Genomic DNA, 18,507 nt, shown 5'->3' with positions numbered 1-18,507 from the left:
TCTTCTCCTTATTATTATATTTTCTACTGAAACCACAAAAAAGGCCCTTACCGTGTACACCTGAGAGTTTTGACAGTTGATTATCGAGCGATCATAATGCGCGGGCGCAGATTTACGACGTCATAAAGCACGGCGCTTGCGCACCACAATGGGTTGTTGACAAACGCACTAGCGCCCTTTTGGACCCTTATGTTTATGAGCTGAAGGAATAGGGTGGATGTTCTTGGGTTCGAAAAATAAAAAAAAAGTGATATTATTAACTATTATTACGTTTAAACAAAGGTTTTATTAATGTTAATTTTCTCAAGTAACATTCATCAATTTAAAAAAAAGTGTTTTCAAAAATTTGATAGCTGAATCCTATTTATATTGACTTATATTATATTAAAAAATTTACCCACTATAACTTAGAAATAAATGAATTAAAATGGCATGTATTCTTACTAGATCATTATTATTAGTTAATAAAAAATTATAAAGAAATGAAAAAAATACTTTTCTCTCAGGTTCGAGTACAAACCACACTAAAGGCATACTACGGTACAGTTTTTACAGAAACTTCTGTGATACAAAAAAAAAGACACATCCACACTAACCTAACCACAAACCTCATCCCACCACAACTTATGACATTACATCAAAATAGTTTTGTCTATCAGTTCATAAATGTTCAAAGAACCCACCATATCGATACCCTCTGAGGTTCCCATAATTTTGACACTTTATGGGGCACAGAACAATAAGAACGGTAGCGAAGATCCTATAATGACTTCTCAAAGACCTTTTGGGGAATTTTCGAACTATTTGTTTTTAATTTTTGTGAATAGAATTTTTGACAGGATGAAGTCATAAAAATGATTTGTGATTTCTGTTTTTTTTTTTATTTGGTTATGATAAAATTGTGCCGTTTGTAGGAAACTTTGCTTTTCTGGAAAGGTTTTAATGTTTTTGATATTACTAAATGTAATAAATAATTGTAATTATCAAATGAAATATATAAGTAAAGTAAATCAATTATTCCAATTTTGAATTGTCTTTAATTATCAATAAGATTTTTGGTAACACAACCAGAAAATACTGTGTTCAGACGTTTTAAGATGAGTAACATTATAACTGCATTTTCTATGGAATAGCAGGCAAACGAGCAGACGGGTCATCTGATGGTAAGCGAACAGCGCCGCCCATGGACACCCAGAACACCAGAGGAGTCACAGGTGCGTTGCTGGCCTTTAAAAAGGAATAAGCTCTTTGACAATAGTATCGGTTCGGAAATAATGCCGACGATAGCTCATTCCTCAGTCTTTATTATGTTACTATTGCTAAAAAAAAAAAAAAAACAATCCGATAAAATTAAGTCAACAACATTTTCCCTTTAAAATTAAAGTGATGTGAGTATTGCGATTGGCGACAAATTGTCGATTAGTGGTCATTACGAGCGATTCAATCCACAATTGCTCTCATTACCATAGGAAATGCCCCGCCCTGGCTTTTTGCCATGGAGAAAAAATTACATGTGGTGTGGAGTCGTGTCAATTTTATATGGTATTTTTTATTTATGCTATAAAACATATGTCAAAATAGAAAATAATACTATACAATAAAATATTTCCAATCCATAATGTAATGCGTGATTTAATGTTATTTTAATTAATAATATGTTTTTTTTCATATATTTTTATTGGAAAAAAACGTATATACTAACATTGTTTGTTTGATTTTTTACAAGTCAAATTAATCACCATTTACAAAAACGTTATTTAAAACAATTAAAAACTTAATTTAGTTCCCCTTTCTGACGCCTACAGATACATAGATGGCGCCACTAGTACCTTTCTTTTCTTGAATAAAATTTAAATATACGATAAAAATCAACATTCCTTATCTGCTCGACAAAAAAAACAGGACATAGATAATATCTTTGAATTAAATAAAGTCGAAATAAATAAATACTAACAGTACTCTACGCCATTCTACTTAACCCGTTGTACGGCGACGCAATTATTTATTGGTCGCAATGACCAAACATTAAATTTTCGAGTGCACTGAATACAGAATATGTATTTATAACACACAATATATTTTTAGTTAGAGTGGCAGTTTTTCATTGTCCATTCTAATTTTGAGAAAAGATATAAAATTTGGAATATTTGAAGTTTTCAGGAACCTAGAACAAGATTTTAAGGAATTCTTAGGCCAATTACGGCCTTTCAAAAATTGCCATAGCGGACGGTATTTCACGTCCACACGGCGGGGTATTGGTAAAGTTTTCAACTAGCAATAATCGCACCTCGGATTAACCTCATTGGTTACGATATTGCCTCTGCGCAAAGTTAACTTTTCGAAAATTTCGGCTCCGACCCAACCAAATCGATGTAACGAAACCATAGCGCGATCTATCTCGATCCCAACGCCATCTAGTTAGGAATTTGGAAACTTTTGCATTTCGTACAAGGATGTTTCTTAGGAACGTCGGCACGCGAAATTGCATCAAAAGCTCGTACATTTAAATAAATAAAAAGAGAAACGATGCAAATTTAGATATCCGCGATCCCTATTGGTCGAGTTAGTTTGGCCGAATTTCTCCGAACGTCAAAATTCGAATTGTAACGCGATCACGCACGCGGGGACCGTTACTGCACATTTCAAAAATAGAACATGCCGGCCATACTGAGTAGGTGGACAGTTGACAGTAGCGAATCATGATACGCTTATTAATCAGTCTATTTATTTTATATTGCATATAAAATATTCAGCAGGCGCAACCGAGGCGCATACATTCCTCAATAAAATGACCATAAAAAACTAATGCAGCACTTGGCGGTTTTATTGCGGTTCTTGGTAACCGTAAATTTAATTGTTAAATTTCTATTTTAGGTGTTGATGGAATTGTGCAACTGAATCACTTGTTCTAGGAAGAAAACTATTCAGGATAGTGTCTGTGAGAAATTAAAAATACTTAAGTACGAGTAGATAGTGCTTATTCTTTTATTTTGGTAATACCAATGCAGAAATAATTCATTCCTATTTTGCTAACTTTCTATTTCTACTGTCTAATAATCTAGTTGTTTAAAATCTAGGAATTTTGTATAGTACACTAGCGCCATTTCACTGTTGCGGATTTTTTGGAAACTAAAACTTAACCCTCTTAATGCGAAGGGTCATACGCTCAAGATTTGTAAGGGGTCTGCGCGACCAAGAATTACTATTTTATTTGTACTCATTTTATATTTTAATCAGATAGAGCAATACTTGAAATGATTTCATTATAAGAACTGCAATTAAAGACCAAATGTACGAAATTTGATAAAAAATTGAAGTTTAAAAAATTTTAGAAGAAAATACTGTTATCTTTTCCGCAAATACATAAAGTGCTGTGAACTATAATAAAAACGAAGCAATGAATGAGTTTGCATGTAATTCACGCTGAAGGGAACATTGTGTAGTCATAAAAATGCAAGCAGCGTGTACCCGGCGCATTCTCAACAAATACTGAATGACAAACATATTAGAAACCTGATCATATACGCATATTATTTTTAAATACTTCCAATGTACATTGTACATTTAGGTCGACTCGTAAACTTTACATATGAGACGATTACATGGAATATCTATGTAGTATTTTCTGCTTGCCATACTAATGTAAATTGAAAAGAGTTTTGAAGATATGGCTAAAAATGTAGTCATTTTTTCCAAAGTCTCTTCGTTTTTGGTATCACCATTTCTTGGTTTGCTCTAAAAACCCCGTTGAAACACACCAAAGCATTGATTTTTGCTATTTGCCTTAAGAAGATATTTTAGTTAAATAAGGTAGTTAATTCACACAAATAAGGCTATGTATGTATGTATGTATTAAGGTGTTCCAAAGCCTATTACTAGTATCATTTACTAGGTAATACAGTAAAACGAACTTAATCCCAAAAACACGCTTTCATAACATTCAGATCGAGCATTTATCAACGTCCTTTACTTTAAGACGGATATCGCACGACCAGTCTACCATGATCCCTCGCGATAATCTCTTCCCCTCTGCTCTTTTCCTGTCACAGGAGGGGAAAGGGGGGAAAGGAAGGTCTTGGATATCTGGTGGTGGGATAAAACAATCATTTGTCATGTTAGATGTGGGAGATATAATGTCAGCCGTCTGATGGACACAGATTTGTGTAATGCAGACTATGAATATTTTTGACGTTAGTCCTTACGAGAATGCTTTGTTTTTACAGGAAATTTTCGATTTTCCTGTTAAGTATTAAGTTGTATTGGACAAAATACCCACTTTGAAAAGTATAGGTTATTGATACATATAGAATGATTGGTTTTTTATTTGTTTTACCTTATTATCTTTCAAAAGGATAATCTATTACTATGTAGTCAGTCCAAAAGACGAGCTTTTGGACTAACATCGCATCTACTAACAACAATTTTGATTCCAGACCACTCAACATTAATAAACTCAAAGGAAAAACAGTCATAAACAAGAATAAGAAAAAACATAATCTACACCTCCCTAGAGAATGAAATCACACAAACGAATTTCCATACTCGTAATCTTCCCAATAGCTAAATAAATTCACCTAGATAAAAAATGCAAATATTATTCCGAAAAGCAAAAAGAAAAACCCACGACTCCTTGACTTAAAAAGGCTGAAGGTGCGAAGTGGTTTAAAAAAAAAATTGCCGAACGAAATGAATATTTTAAACAGATCTCTTTGCGGTTGTGTTTTTTAATGTTTATTTATGTACCAATAGGGTTGATACGGGTTAATATTAATGATTCTGTTACTGAGGGGTACTGGCGCAAGATTTTTTTGATAGGGAGACTATCGGAAGAACATTTGTTTGTGTTAATTTTGACGGGGATTTGACTTTATTTGTTTTTTGAAGTAGTAAGATTTGGTATGTTGATAGTAGTGATTTCAGTAAGTTAGGGGTAGTGGTTGTATGTGAATTAATGATTAGCATTTGAAGCTTAGTATTAGTCATGTTGAAGTGAGAAAATATCCTAAAATCCGTAATTTTAGAGAAGCTTTGCACTCGACAATACTTTTCTCTCAGCCACCACACATGCTACTCCATCCACGTCACTATCATTGTCCTTTTCAACCCTTTGTCCGCCGCGTGTATTATTAATAGGATGTTTACTCACAAACGCCTTTTCCATTACTCATCCTGTACCGACCTCAATAAAAATATCTTTATTCGTAAGTACATAGCAACAGAAGGTACCTATTGCCCAACCGACGGATTGGCAGGAAGCGGTAGTGGATTCGATCCTGAGTTGAATATATTATTTGATTGATGTCATGGCTGTCGTCATACATTAGTATTAAATATGGTGCGGAATAGTAAATCCCTTGTTCATTCGGAGCTAAATATATCTTTCGGTAGTTTTACCTGGAAAATTAATTGAGATTCGTTTAGCGTTAAATGTTGTATGGAAATTATTGTTGGAGGTTTTTCCAGGTCATGGACACTATGGGCCTTGGTATAGGGATACACCTAGGTTTATTGTCAATGATACGGCCCAGAAGTATAAATAGTTACTCTGAGAAAAGAGTCTCGGATTCAGGCAAGCTCGATAACTCAATCATTCTTCTAAAGACCAGTTTAGCTACCCAACACCCCACTCTAACCAACAAAGTTTTTCATTTTAGGCCAAAATGGAACATTGCCATAAAATTTAAACACGAGACAAAAGATCCCATACTATTTTCATCCCAACAAAATACCCTAAATCCTTTAAAACATCATCAGAACAAAAAAACATCTGTAAGACAAGAAAATCAAACATTCTCGAACACAACCCCTTGATATAGGGAAAAGTTACAGCACTTAAGGGGCCTCACTTTAAAACGCCCCCACAGATAATAAAAACGCTTGTCTATGTCTTAGACAATAAGGGACAATCGTAAACCAACCGACCAACGTAAGATGAACCGTTGATTCCAAGCAAAGTTTACAAAAAAACATTAATTTTTGGATATATTCCAAAATTTTTACATGTTGAAAAAATACAACTATTTTATGTCTAAATTCAACGTATCAGTCCATATTCAGTAATTATGGAAATGTGAATATTTGAGAAGTTCTGCAGATTTTAATGTTGGCCACATTCAAAGTTAGGGTTCAAGGTAAATTGGTGAACAATTTGAGACTATACAAAAAGCCAAATGGCTCGGAACGAGGCTCAGGGAATTTAAAATTGTCATTACACGGGTTGCAGAGTTTTTATACCGTTGGCAGCAAGGTGCTTAGATGAACATATTTCGCTGTTTTGCAAGGGAGACTATAGGGTGTGTCTACCTCTTTTGTTTAGAGTATTGTTTGAAGCCGTTGACAAAGCTTTGATCAAGTTCATATTTATTTATATATAAGATGCTCTTTATAGATATCATAGCTATCTTTTTTTCCAACAAAGTTAATTGTTTTGATAATTATGTATCAAAGGAAACCATCAAACCAGCAAAATTTTTCATTTTAAACATCTAGGTACCATACAACTTATGTTATTCTCTCCATCTCAATAGTAAGTATTTTTTAATTGTACTAGAAACCAAAGAACTTAGTATTTTTATTTGCAAATAAAAAAAATGTGCAACACCATGTACCCAAAACATTAGTCTATCAACCAAAGAGATTTCTGAGCTAATAAAAAAAATAAAACTGGTAATCCTTTTTTCTTTATGTTGCTAAGGGTGGGTACATATTGTCCCTGGAGTGTTGCTTCCCACCTGCCTGCACTCGCCTTTATTTATTGCGATCGTTTGCTGTGCTTCAATGGTCGCGAAATTGACAATTTTAAACTTATTTTTTTTTAGTTTAAATGGGGGATGATGCAGAAAATAGGGTAATAATTTAAAGTAATAACATATTTCTTAGAAATAAGTCAGCAATCGGCAACAAAATTAAATACTAGGTACAAATAGGTAATGGTGAAATGTGGGTCGACATTGTACAGAGTGGCATTACGTGCCGTAATGTGCACCTCTGCCTACCCATACGGGGATAAAAGGCGTGACGGTACAGACAGTGCAAATAGGTACCGAATTTTTAACAGATATTCTATTGCTATATCGCTTGAATTGTTGTAATTGATGGTCAAGCGTGTAACTAAAATGTAACTACCTAAATCAACTACTAAAAGACCAAAAATGTAAATTTACAAAACAATAGTAACATTCTTGATAGATATTTTAACTCACTACAAAAAATTAGCCAATAAATAGTTGTCACATTTAAAAAATCTCTCTTTATCCACCTAATAGTCGTTAAAAATATTGCAAGCTAAAGACCTGTCATAGGAAAATTTAAACTAATGGTGTTTCACCCTCTTGTAAAAATGTTTTATAAATAGCTGATAAAAATGGACTTATTAAGTCTCCATCAGTTACTGTTTGGTACTTTATGTCCCCTTGAAGAAGTAGAAGGTAATTTTTATTCACGCGCGCAGTTGTAGGGTTAATTTTATTTTTTTAGAATAAGATTCTATGTTTAAATTTCAAATGTTTCGGTTATTATGTGCCTGTATTATTAGTTTCAGATTTAATTTTTTTTTTTATTGTTTCTATGTAATTTTTTATGATCATAATTTTACTAGTGCTTACGTTTTGTAAGTTTTTCAAATTGATGGTTTCAAAATGCGTCCCCAGCAGAGGAGAGTAGTGCCGGGGAGGGTGGTCCCTATCTATGCAGTAAACCGGTGATCTGAGAGTCAGCTGGTAACAAATCCCTGACACCTATTATATCTATAAACATTTTCACTCACTGTATACGCATTATTATCCACCCAAAACAATTGAAAAAGAAAGAATACATCCGGAGCTGCGGACTAACTAGCGGGTTTACCGGAGCTCCGGCTCGAATAGTAGGAGTACAAACGGGGTTGTTTTTAGTCAGTAAGAGTCTTCTAACAGTCCCTCTTGCCTCGCCCAAGGCAAGAGAAGTCATTGTATGTCGTCCCCCCTTAAAAAAAGACAGAGAAGAGTATAACCATTCTGAACATGTACTAGTTTCTCCTAAACAAGTAGCTAAACTAATCTCAAAGCATTATACACTATTTAGTACGAAAATAAAATTAACTCTTAACAAGGTACGAGTAGGTATCTCAAAATAATTCAGAAACAGGTACATTTTAGCATAAGCCACGATGTTCTAATTTGCATATAAATTGTTTGACGTCTTGTCGTCTGTCGATTGAGGCGGATTTCTAGTTGCTACCTTCAAAATGGAGATATTTAGGTATATAGGTACAAGTAGGTACCTATTATAGTGACATAGAGTTTCTAGATAAATAGGTATGCTATTTCGAGAGGTTGGCGATGTATAAATTAAAAGAGTAATCGGTCGACTTTAAGTCTTTTATTATTAGTTCAAAATAATATCGATATAGTCATTCTTGCTTTCTCAATTTGTGATAGGGTAAGAATGTTGTACACATTAATGTGTAGTGTAGACCATAAGTTCGTAGAGTATGGTCTACACATTAGCAGCTGTTTAGAACAAGCTACCTATATCGGTTTGTTATTTTTTGGAAGTTATTGTGATTTTACGGTACTGTTGTCTCTAAGAGTAGTTAAATAAATAAAAAAATGTTTGTCTATCCCGATATACATAATATGGAAATGGGATATATTATGGCAATATTATTAATAATAAAATGGAAATATTTTGATCACACTAAAGAATATTTGATGTTTTATGTGTATTTTTCTACGCCTAGGAGGATCGTATGGGATGAAGTTGCATTTCGATATTAGTCCTAACTGAAAGCCTTGTTGTTAGAAGTCCTAAACTAAGTCTAGGAGACAGATCATTTTTCATATCTAATCCTAGACCATAAATCATAGTTAATACTTAAAAAGAGCTGGCCGAATGTAAACTAGGCACAAAACAAAAATTTTCTCAAGATGATAAAGATTAAAAAAATAAATATGAACTTCAAAATTTTACTAGCTCCCTAATCTTGATGTTGGAACTCAAACATGAAGTGTTAAAATTCACACGGCGCGCGGCAGCCCTCGCGCGCTTTGAAGTTTCGCCGCCGCTAGGTAATCCGTCTACGCGGAGTGGATTAGGGTTGGCAACGTATAGGTATATCAAAATATTGAGTCACGTTGTTTGAGAGTAGAGATTATCTAGTGTTGTGTAGACGGCATTAGTTTACCAAGTTTATTCTTGTGAGATTTAACTTTGTGATGTTAAATTTTGTGGTTGAATCTATTTTTAGTTGGGTTTAAAGTAGTGTTGCTAGTAAGTTGCGCGGAAGTTTCCTAATTATCTTTTGATTTCTGATAAGTAAAAGTAAGTCAACTTAATAAATACTCTTTCTCAAAAACTTAAATGGTCCGACAGAATACCTATTAAGAATCAAAAAAGTGATTCCTAATTCCTAACAACATTTTTTTTAAGGGGGAAAATCATTCAATGATTTCTTGCGGCGAGAGGAGTGTCAGACTCTTACTGACTAAAAACCACCGCCGTTCCTAGTCCTGCTTTTCGAGCCAGAACCTCAGTAACCCGCTAGGCAATCCGCAGTTCCAGACCAGAATTTCTAACAACATACCTACATATTCTCTTGAATCCTATACCGAAAATCCAATAAAACTTTACCCAACCCACATCAACGAGACCTTTCACTCCACAGTCCCACATCCGAATCCCAAGTCACAGAAAATCTAATAGCTCAACGAAAAAACAAATAAGGAAGCATTATCAATAATGGCGGACGTAGACAAATCGACATCTAGTCTTATCTACTCTATAAATCAACCCTAGCGTCTGTACGTCTGCTCTAACTAATATGAGCGACGTCAGAGGGCGCCACTGTGCGAATAATAAATACCACTCGCGCGTTTGAGGGTTACAATTGAGAATTGACGGTTGTCTTCTGTTAAGTTGTAGTTTTTGGTGGTTTCTTTGTATCTGAAGATGCCTTTGTCTAATATGAACGAATTTTGAGGTTTTTGAGAGAAGTAGAAATTTTCTTAGGTTATAAGTGCTTTGAGTTGTTTTCGATCTTAATTGCACAAAACCTACTATTGGGTTGATATTTACATTAGTTATAACCGAAATTAAACATTCTAAATTAATGATAAATTCAATTCTAATGAAAATAGATACTTAGGATATTTGCACGCCAAATAACAAACATGTCGTAAGATCTTGCATGCATGTATTATTTTAATTCTGTATGCATACACATACAAACTGCACGGTCGCCGCAGTGGCTGGGCAACCAAATGCCGCGCAACGCGTAGTGGGTTGGATTCTCGCACGGAACAACTCTTTGTGTGATTCATAAATTGTTGTTCCTAGACTGGGTGTTATGCGTATGTAAACTATTTAGTATGTTTGTAAAACGCACCCACGACGCAGGAGAAGATCCTATGTGGGACAATGTTTTATAACACATGTTTGAGCAAATAAACTTTCTTACATCAATAAGTGCATGTCCGTAAATGCACTCTCACGCTGTAAAGGTAATAATGAATGGTCTATTTGAATCAAATAAAAAATGGTATCTCTCCAACCACACCTGTAAAATCTAACCCCAAAACGGATCAACTTACCAACAACAATAAAAATAATTACACGGTCAATTTGTACCCGAGCATTACATAAAATGTTTAACCCTCCAATACCTACTGGTGGTAGTTTTAATTCCGTAAGTATTGCGCTCATTAGCAACGCAAGGGTTAACACTTAACGAGCCCTGAAATAAAATTCCTTGGCCTTCTTTGAGATAATAAAAGAAATTAGACTTTTGTCTTTAGCTTTAATGTAATTGTGTTGAGAATTATTGTGAATTACATTTAATGGGATTAAATAAGTATTTTAAACTCTTTTTTCTTTAGTTACTCTCTGTAGGCACCACCTATAACCGATGGTTATATTAGCCCATTATTGGGGTTGTCATACTAGATATTTGTTTAATATTTAATGAAGAATATTCTATAAATACTCGATTAAATATAAGTCTTAATGAAATGATTATTTATAAAATACTTTTACTAGGTAATAATAAAAGTATCAAATAGGCAATGTGTCTAATATGATTGAATATGTAGCATGAAACTAAGTATGAAGTAAAAAATAGAAAAAAGTTACCAGTTCTCTTGTGCATAGTATCTGAAACAAGTTATTAAAATAATTAATATTGTTATTAATTTCACTTATTAATAAAAACAAAGAAATTGTTCTTTCTTTATAAATAAAACAAAACACTCAAGTAAAACTACTACTAACGCCATCTACACATGAACACTGGAACTTCATGAAATTAGCTTGTAGTGGCTCATTTTGTCAAGAGATGGCGTTAGTTTCTACTGCGTAAAATTAGACGTAAGTTGTTTTAGTTTTAAACTTTGTTTAAAACAATTATACACACCATACAATTTATATTATTAATTGTTAATAACGAGATTAGTTTTCATAAGGTTTTTAGATTATAAAACATTGTAATTATCTAAACATTTTTGTAATTTTATTATTATGTATTTACTTATCCTTTTATCTGTGTCGGTAAAATAGAAAATCATGAGATAAGTACCTCGATAGTTGAAAGAAAAACCTATTAGACGATCGAAATTAAAACATTATTTCGACTGACCCAGTAATAAACCAAATACAATTTAATAACCATTACAACAACACTTCTCTACAAAAAGTTTTATAAAGCCAAAGAACCTACCTACTAAAACCTTTACCTAATACTTAGGGCTTACACCAGAACACAATTATTAAACCTTTGATTACCATTATTTACGAACATTCCCACGATTTCTCAACCATAATGAACAATGACCTTAGCACCCTCAGTCACATTGCATGGAATTATGGAAATTATCCACCAAATCATGCGCAGGTACAAACTAATAAGAGTAATAAGTATTGACGAAATGAATCATTATATTGGTTTGTGTCAATGGAATTTATGTTACTGCCGCACTCTGAGATATTTAATTATTTACTTAAACTATTCCTTAGTAACGATTTTGTATCGAAAACAATTGCTAGGGACTGGGTTAAGTAATCATTAAATGACTCTGAGTACGACTGTTAGTCTTGTAACTATAATACATGCAAGTATAGTGTTTAAACACTCGTTGTTGTTATTAGATAAATTACAGTTATTATATTTCGTTAATTTATGTCTAAAATTATCACTTGGTATGGGCTTGGACATTAAAAGTCTTAACGAAGAAAACTTCATTTTGCATAGGCATTAGTAATCATTCTATTTAGAGTTCGAAACCATGAAACTAGGCCTATAAAGGTAGTGTTTAGTTACTCAGACAGCCGAAACTGCGTGAAATATGCAGTGATTTTATAGGATATTAACCAACCCACAACGCAAGATAATAACGTCAGTGTCAAATCAAATAAAATACATTCACATCATCCAAAAACAAAATCCTCCCTAAAAATCAATGCACCGTCACCAAGAAAATTAATTTCCGCGCATCATTTTCCAATCACGCGAAAAAACAAAAAAATACCCAATCCCCCACATCAAACAGACATTAAGAAATAATAACGCGAACACCTTAATCTTATTACATTATAATAAGCCCTGAATATCTTACAGATGTTTTTCTAATCGGATACCACTGAACCCCAAATTTTTCATCACGGAAAATTAGATTATCGAAAATTTGCATTGCCTTCAGCGCCATCTATGAATGAGTCCCGTTATTAAAAACCACGTTTTGTTTTACCTTTCGCGTTTAGTAATTACTTTGTGTTTGAAACTTAGTGTGCTAATTATAAGGTTCAGTTTTCTAAAGCAGGTGTGTTGGTGAGATGAGTAAGTAATTTTGTAAATACAGATTCGAGATTAGGGGGTTCGATCCGATTGGGGGCCCTCTACAAAAACAGTATGAATAATAATGTGATTAGCATAATATCGGGAGCTCTTCTAACAAGGTTGTTTGCTTTGATAAGTTAAAAGATAATAGTTATACATACATGAACGAATTTTTGAGAAGATGTAATTTAGAGGTGTCTTAAGTTTAGTTCTCGCGTCGAGTAAAAAAGTTTGTTAAGATTTTATAATTTTAGAACCGCAGTTCTTTGCTAAGTCAGGGTGAACACCGTATGGCAACTTCTAATACAATGGTTCTCATAACAACAGCTAAAAATTGATCTAAATACCTATTTTTTGTACACCTAACTGACAATATATCTTACTAATATTATAAATGCGAAAGTTTGTTAGTTTATGTGTTTGTGTATAATATGATTGTTACTCAATCACGTCAAAACGGCTGAAGGGATCGGGATAAAATTTAGAACAGAAATAGATTATGATCTGGAATAACACAAAGAATACTTTTTGTCCAGGAGAAGCCAATAGCAGAAGCTAGTTTACACACAACAGCTATTTTTAATCAACCACACACTTACTTAACTCCCAAAACTGAATCACCCAAACTTCTACCCAACAAAACCCAAGATCACCACTTCAATCCATATGCCAGCCATTCAATAACTATTCATCGTGACCCTTGCATTACCATACAGACGGGAGGTAGGCAGAGTAGTGGGCAGTGTAAATAAATAATTGTAATTCTTAATAAAACTGCCCTCAACGTCCAGTGGCCGTAAATTGCACACGGCGGATGATACTGATAGTTGTATGTGCGGAGTACGAGTTTTGATACTTTTGTAAGTTTAAGCATTACTGGGTTAATACCCAGTTGCAAAATAATGAAAGATTGGTCAGATTGCTCAGATTGTCAGATTGAGTATGGATTATGTGTTCATTTTTGGATGAAAATAAACGAAAACGCTAGTGCTTTGACGCGGTATATTTGAAGGGGATATCAGGATTGTGTAAACTCCATTTTTTACTTTAAATAGTTTGAAGTGCGCACACGATTGTCTATCCGAAATAGGAAGATGTTTTTAATTCTGATTGACTTCGATAAGGTTTACACTGTACTATCCTAGATTTACACAAAAAATGTGAAAATCAATAGATTGAAACCCGGCGACAGTTGTAGTAAAAATAGAATAATAGATTTTAAAACATTTAACTGTTAAAAATCTATCCTTATATTATTTTATTTTAGTTTCAAAGACTAAAAACATAACCCTTACTCGATTTAAGTACAAGTGATTTAAGACAAGACATATTTGTGACAAGATTCCACTTTCAATCATAATTTTCATACGAGACTACAAACGTCTAAATCAAAAAATTATTTATTGACACAAAAAAATAATCATTTCGAATCAAAACATTTACACTACAATCTATTAACAATATGTACTTACAAGTTACTATAACTTATTCACTAATAAAAAAATCATAAAAATAAATGAATTTCAGTCAAGTATCAACACCAACAGTAGCAGTAGACTAAGATAGAGCCGTCAGTGGGTCGTGTAATGACCGGACACTTTACATAATTCGGTGATCGACTGACCCCTGCTTACCCCAGTGTGATGGTTTGACCGGAGGTTACCCACAACCAATAAGAGATACTGACGTATTGCATTGGTACTATTGATTGGTCCTGATCCGGAGCTAGAGGACTACCTAGCGGGTATACCGGGGTTCCGGATCGAAAAGCAGTTTATTGAAGGAACGGGGTGGTTTTTAGTCAGTAAGAGTCTGACATGTCTCGTATTGCCCAAGGCGGGAGAAGTCATTGGATGATTTTCCCCCCTCACATTGAATAAAACTATAGATTGGTCAATACTGATAGAGGAAAGCTATAGTTTTGAAAGTTTATTGAGAAGTGTGGATGATTAATGACTGCGGATTCTGTGGTATTGGATTTTATTTGTACATTGAATAAAAATATGACTTTGGTTTGAAGTTAATCTCTCAAAAGGGGCATTTTTTCGATAGCTTTGTTTAAAAATAAATTATTTAGTCATCACTACAATGACCTCGTTTGATACTAGCTGAAAAAAATAAAATTTCATCTAAAAATCTCCGTATCTTGCTCCCTAAAACGAGCAACTGGTTTCACTTACAATAATGACAAACATTTGCCGACATTACGTTTAAAAATGCCTACAAACGATCTAATTGAAATAAAATATCTGGACGGACTTTAAACACTGCTGAAGACCGCACCAACCTTTTTATTATCGTCAAAACATCTCATCTTGAAACGCATACCACGAATCGGAATCTGTCAAAGCCATCCCATTTTTGACACTATCCCAAAAACTCACCTTTGTAAGAGATGGGAAAAACCCAGTGATGTTACTGAAACTGATATGTTGTTTCGAATCTGGATACGGTTATGTGTAAATAATAATTTTATATCAAGCTTCAATTACGTTTTCAAATATAAAATTAACACTAAACCTTTGACATATTCAAGTTCCTAAAGTTACAAACAAGAATATACTCAAACAAACCTAAAAAAAAACTGCTATCTCCCCCTTTCTAAAATTATCCGACATCTTTATACCAGATTCAAATAACTGATCTAGTAAAAAAAACGGATAATTTTCATAACTATAAAGTTACAAACATGTCACACACATCTGATACTCGATACAGATACGGATCTCTGCGACATCCCTGGAAAATACTTCATACACACAAGGAATCACCCAGGTGGGTCCACAATAACGCTTTCGCAGTATGAGGGGCATATAAAAATTAATTAAATGCTAAAACGCTCGGTAAGTAGGTAAAAAGTGTTGATCGAGGGCCCGGCGCAGCGGGGGCCGTCAATCAACGTCCCCGATGTATTGAAATTGCACTTTTTATGCGCTTGCAATGGTACTGAGCGGTTTGGTGATGGTCGAATCGCGACTTTGGAGTGCAAAGGAAAGTTTTGAGAAAAAATTTGGTGTCGTACCTCTTTACCTTTTCCTCTGGTATAAGCATATGTGACAATTTATTTACTCTATCTTATCAAACTTTATGTGACAAATCAAGGTGTCAACATGATCAAATGTTTTGCTCTTTACTTCAAATACAAGCAACGTAGCAAAACCCTATTTGTCTTCACCAAATTTAGCATAAATGATTAAGATAATCAACCGATCAACTTGTTCCATTACTAAACTAACAGTCTCCTACTAACTTCACAAAAAATCGCTCCGCTCGTGAACATAAACACAGCCTCCCATGTGTATTATAACGTATTATCAAATGGGCATCGACTGGCAATGAGAGAAAAACTCAAACGAACATATAATTGTCACAAGTATTCGCCAAATGAGGGTTTTTACAACAATACAGACAGTTGGTACATTTGTATGCATTTGTAAATTTTGATGCTCCATATATGGTATTGTAGAATGTTATGGAATGTGTAAATTTTAATGTGTGCTCGACTTTTTATACTTTAAGATAAAAGTACCGGGGGCTAAATATAGAGGGCGATTTGCTGCTTGTGTGTTTTTATGATTTTTGCGGACTTCTTTAGAGTAAAGGAAGTTTTTTTTAATGTCCAATACTTTTTCGACCGTATTTCGGTTATTACTTTTCAATATAAATCTTTGTTATTAATTAAACAATTTAATGTAACATTTACTTTGAAACCTTTTTACTAATTAGTTCATTACCATCTTCGGCATCGCGACAAAAATTAATGACTAAGTGCTACTTCTAAGAATATAAAAAGAAATACTGAAAAACTTAAACCTAGCATTGCCAAGAAACCGTATCCACACACCACACACGACTATGACAACAAAAACCGACCACAAACACATAACTTACCATTTTCTTATACCAACTTCTTTATCTGCCGCAAAAACTAGGCCCACACCATAATAGTCCAAGAGACAGAGAACGACCTATCTACATAATCCAACAACTTTACAAAAGTAAGTCGAAGTAGACTGCAACAATCGAAACCATTTTCTATTGACATGATATTACCATTTAATAGCCCCCGATAGCCCGTGACCACGCAAACGGCTATCGGAATTACCCGGGGACAGTTTATGAGACATAACAGTCGGGCTCTCCGACTATCTGATGCATTTTTAGATGACTCGATTTTGGGTTAAGACAATCGTCGATAAGGTTTGGTGTAAGTGATGAACGTTCTGAACTATTAATATTGGGATCAAATCAGTTTAATGACTTAGCAGTAGACGATTCTGATTTAGGTAGGTATTGGAACTTAGTATCTAATAAATATCTATTTATTATAATACTAGCGACTCCGACGCGGTTTTATCGTTACGTAATGTTTTATAGCCTTATTTTGGCGATAAATGGACTATCCGACACAAAAATATTTATTCAAATCGGACCAGCCGTTTCGAAGATTAAACGCGTTCAAACTAAAAAAAACCAGAGCTTTATGTAATAAAAAAAGTAATAAAGATTTAGTTTCTCGACCTATCTAAATACCTGAAATCCTTAAAAAAAATGCAACTACTTAGGAACGTATATCGGTTATTCATAATGATTACAAACGATTTTTTTACTCCTATGTTATTCTGTTCTTCACTTTCCTTGTCCTATTTTTCTAAATCGCTATAAGCTTCAAGCTTGCACCGAACATTGGAAAGCAATTGACTAGGAATTTACTGTAATAAGGATTAGGAAGCATGTCGGCCAATCCTAAGGGGCAGTCAGCCCATCCACCGGTGGTTTTATTCAATTCTTGTGAAAACTGCATGCATGGTGGAAATATTGGTATGTCTGATGTTAACAAACTGATTGGTAGTTAAATATGCAGGATGGATTCTATGTTAAGTCTTTGACTACCAATAGAAAACGGTTGAAGACAAATCCTCCGCTAACGTCGGTCACCGGTGACCACCACGGCGTTCAATGTGTTAAAGTACTCCGTTCTAAAGTATCACATGCACGCTCACCCGCCACTGGGCACAAGCTTCTTCTCACATGGAGAAGGTTTGAGCACTAATCACCACGCTTGCTCAATGAGTTTTGGCACCGCTTCTAAGATAACGTTGCCCCACATTAGGATTTTCTCCTGTGTTGTGGGTGCGTTTTACAAACATACAAGTTCACATGCACATGACACCCATGTCGTGTCACGAGCGTAATAATAATTTGAAGATAACACTGAAGAGTTGCTCCGTGCAGGAATCGAACCCGCTACAGTTTACGAATTAACACGGATTAGATCACAAACTTATGTTTTTTGCAACAGCATGAACCTCGCCTGGTCGGAGGATCACAGGTGCGTTGCATTTTATGTTCATTAAATCTTATTACTAGATAGAGGTAATCATAATAATTGAGATCCATTATAACATATCAGGGTGATTTTCGCACAAGCGATTTCAAGCCACGACTTCAAGATACCTACTTATCATTTATTAAACTCTCAAAAATAGCCACTAGCCACTATGATCTTACCATCTACCATAAAACTTCAGCCCACCATAAAATGCCATAATATGGGCCGACCTCGTAAAACTGGACCCTCATTGTAGGGGCCAAAGGCAAGGATGGCCATTCAATAATTTATACAATTGATAAATAATAAATAAGTAGGGACAGCCCTAGTTTTTGTTTTTATTTTTCTGTGGGTAGTTGAATTTTTTGCG

The 18,507-nt window shown here is 34.3% G+C and overlaps 1 protein-coding gene and 1 non-coding gene across 4 annotated transcripts in view; both read right to left on the bottom strand.

The window, feature by feature from the left end:
• The window catches only part of LOC118277959 (protein trachealess), a 172,482-nt gene that overhangs the window by 76,797 nt on the left and 77,178 nt on the right, over window positions 1-18,507 (bottom strand). For 2 of the 3 annotated variants that reach the window (XM_050700310.1, XM_050700313.1), the window contains exon 5: window positions 11,107-11,127. The exons of the other annotated variant lie outside the window; for it this stretch is intronic. In XM_050700310.1, coding sequence (XP_050556267.1) covers window positions 11,107-11,127 — 21 coding nt within the window. The remainder of the gene's footprint in view (window positions 1-11,106; window positions 11,128-18,507) is intronic. 3 annotated transcript variants of the gene reach the window in all.
• LOC118278336 (U4 spliceosomal RNA) lies at window positions 2,193-2,332 on the bottom strand. Its single transcript, XR_004783872.1, has one exon. It is a non-coding gene; the product is annotated as a U4 spliceosomal RNA (small nuclear RNA).

This window comes from Spodoptera frugiperda, chromosome 18 (assembly GCF_023101765.2).
Source record: "Spodoptera frugiperda isolate SF20-4 chromosome 18, AGI-APGP_CSIRO_Sfru_2.0, whole genome shotgun sequence".
Taxonomy (NCBI): domain Eukaryota; kingdom Metazoa; phylum Arthropoda; class Insecta; order Lepidoptera; family Noctuidae; genus Spodoptera; species Spodoptera frugiperda.
This window is presented reverse-complemented; position numbering and strand designations above follow the sequence as displayed.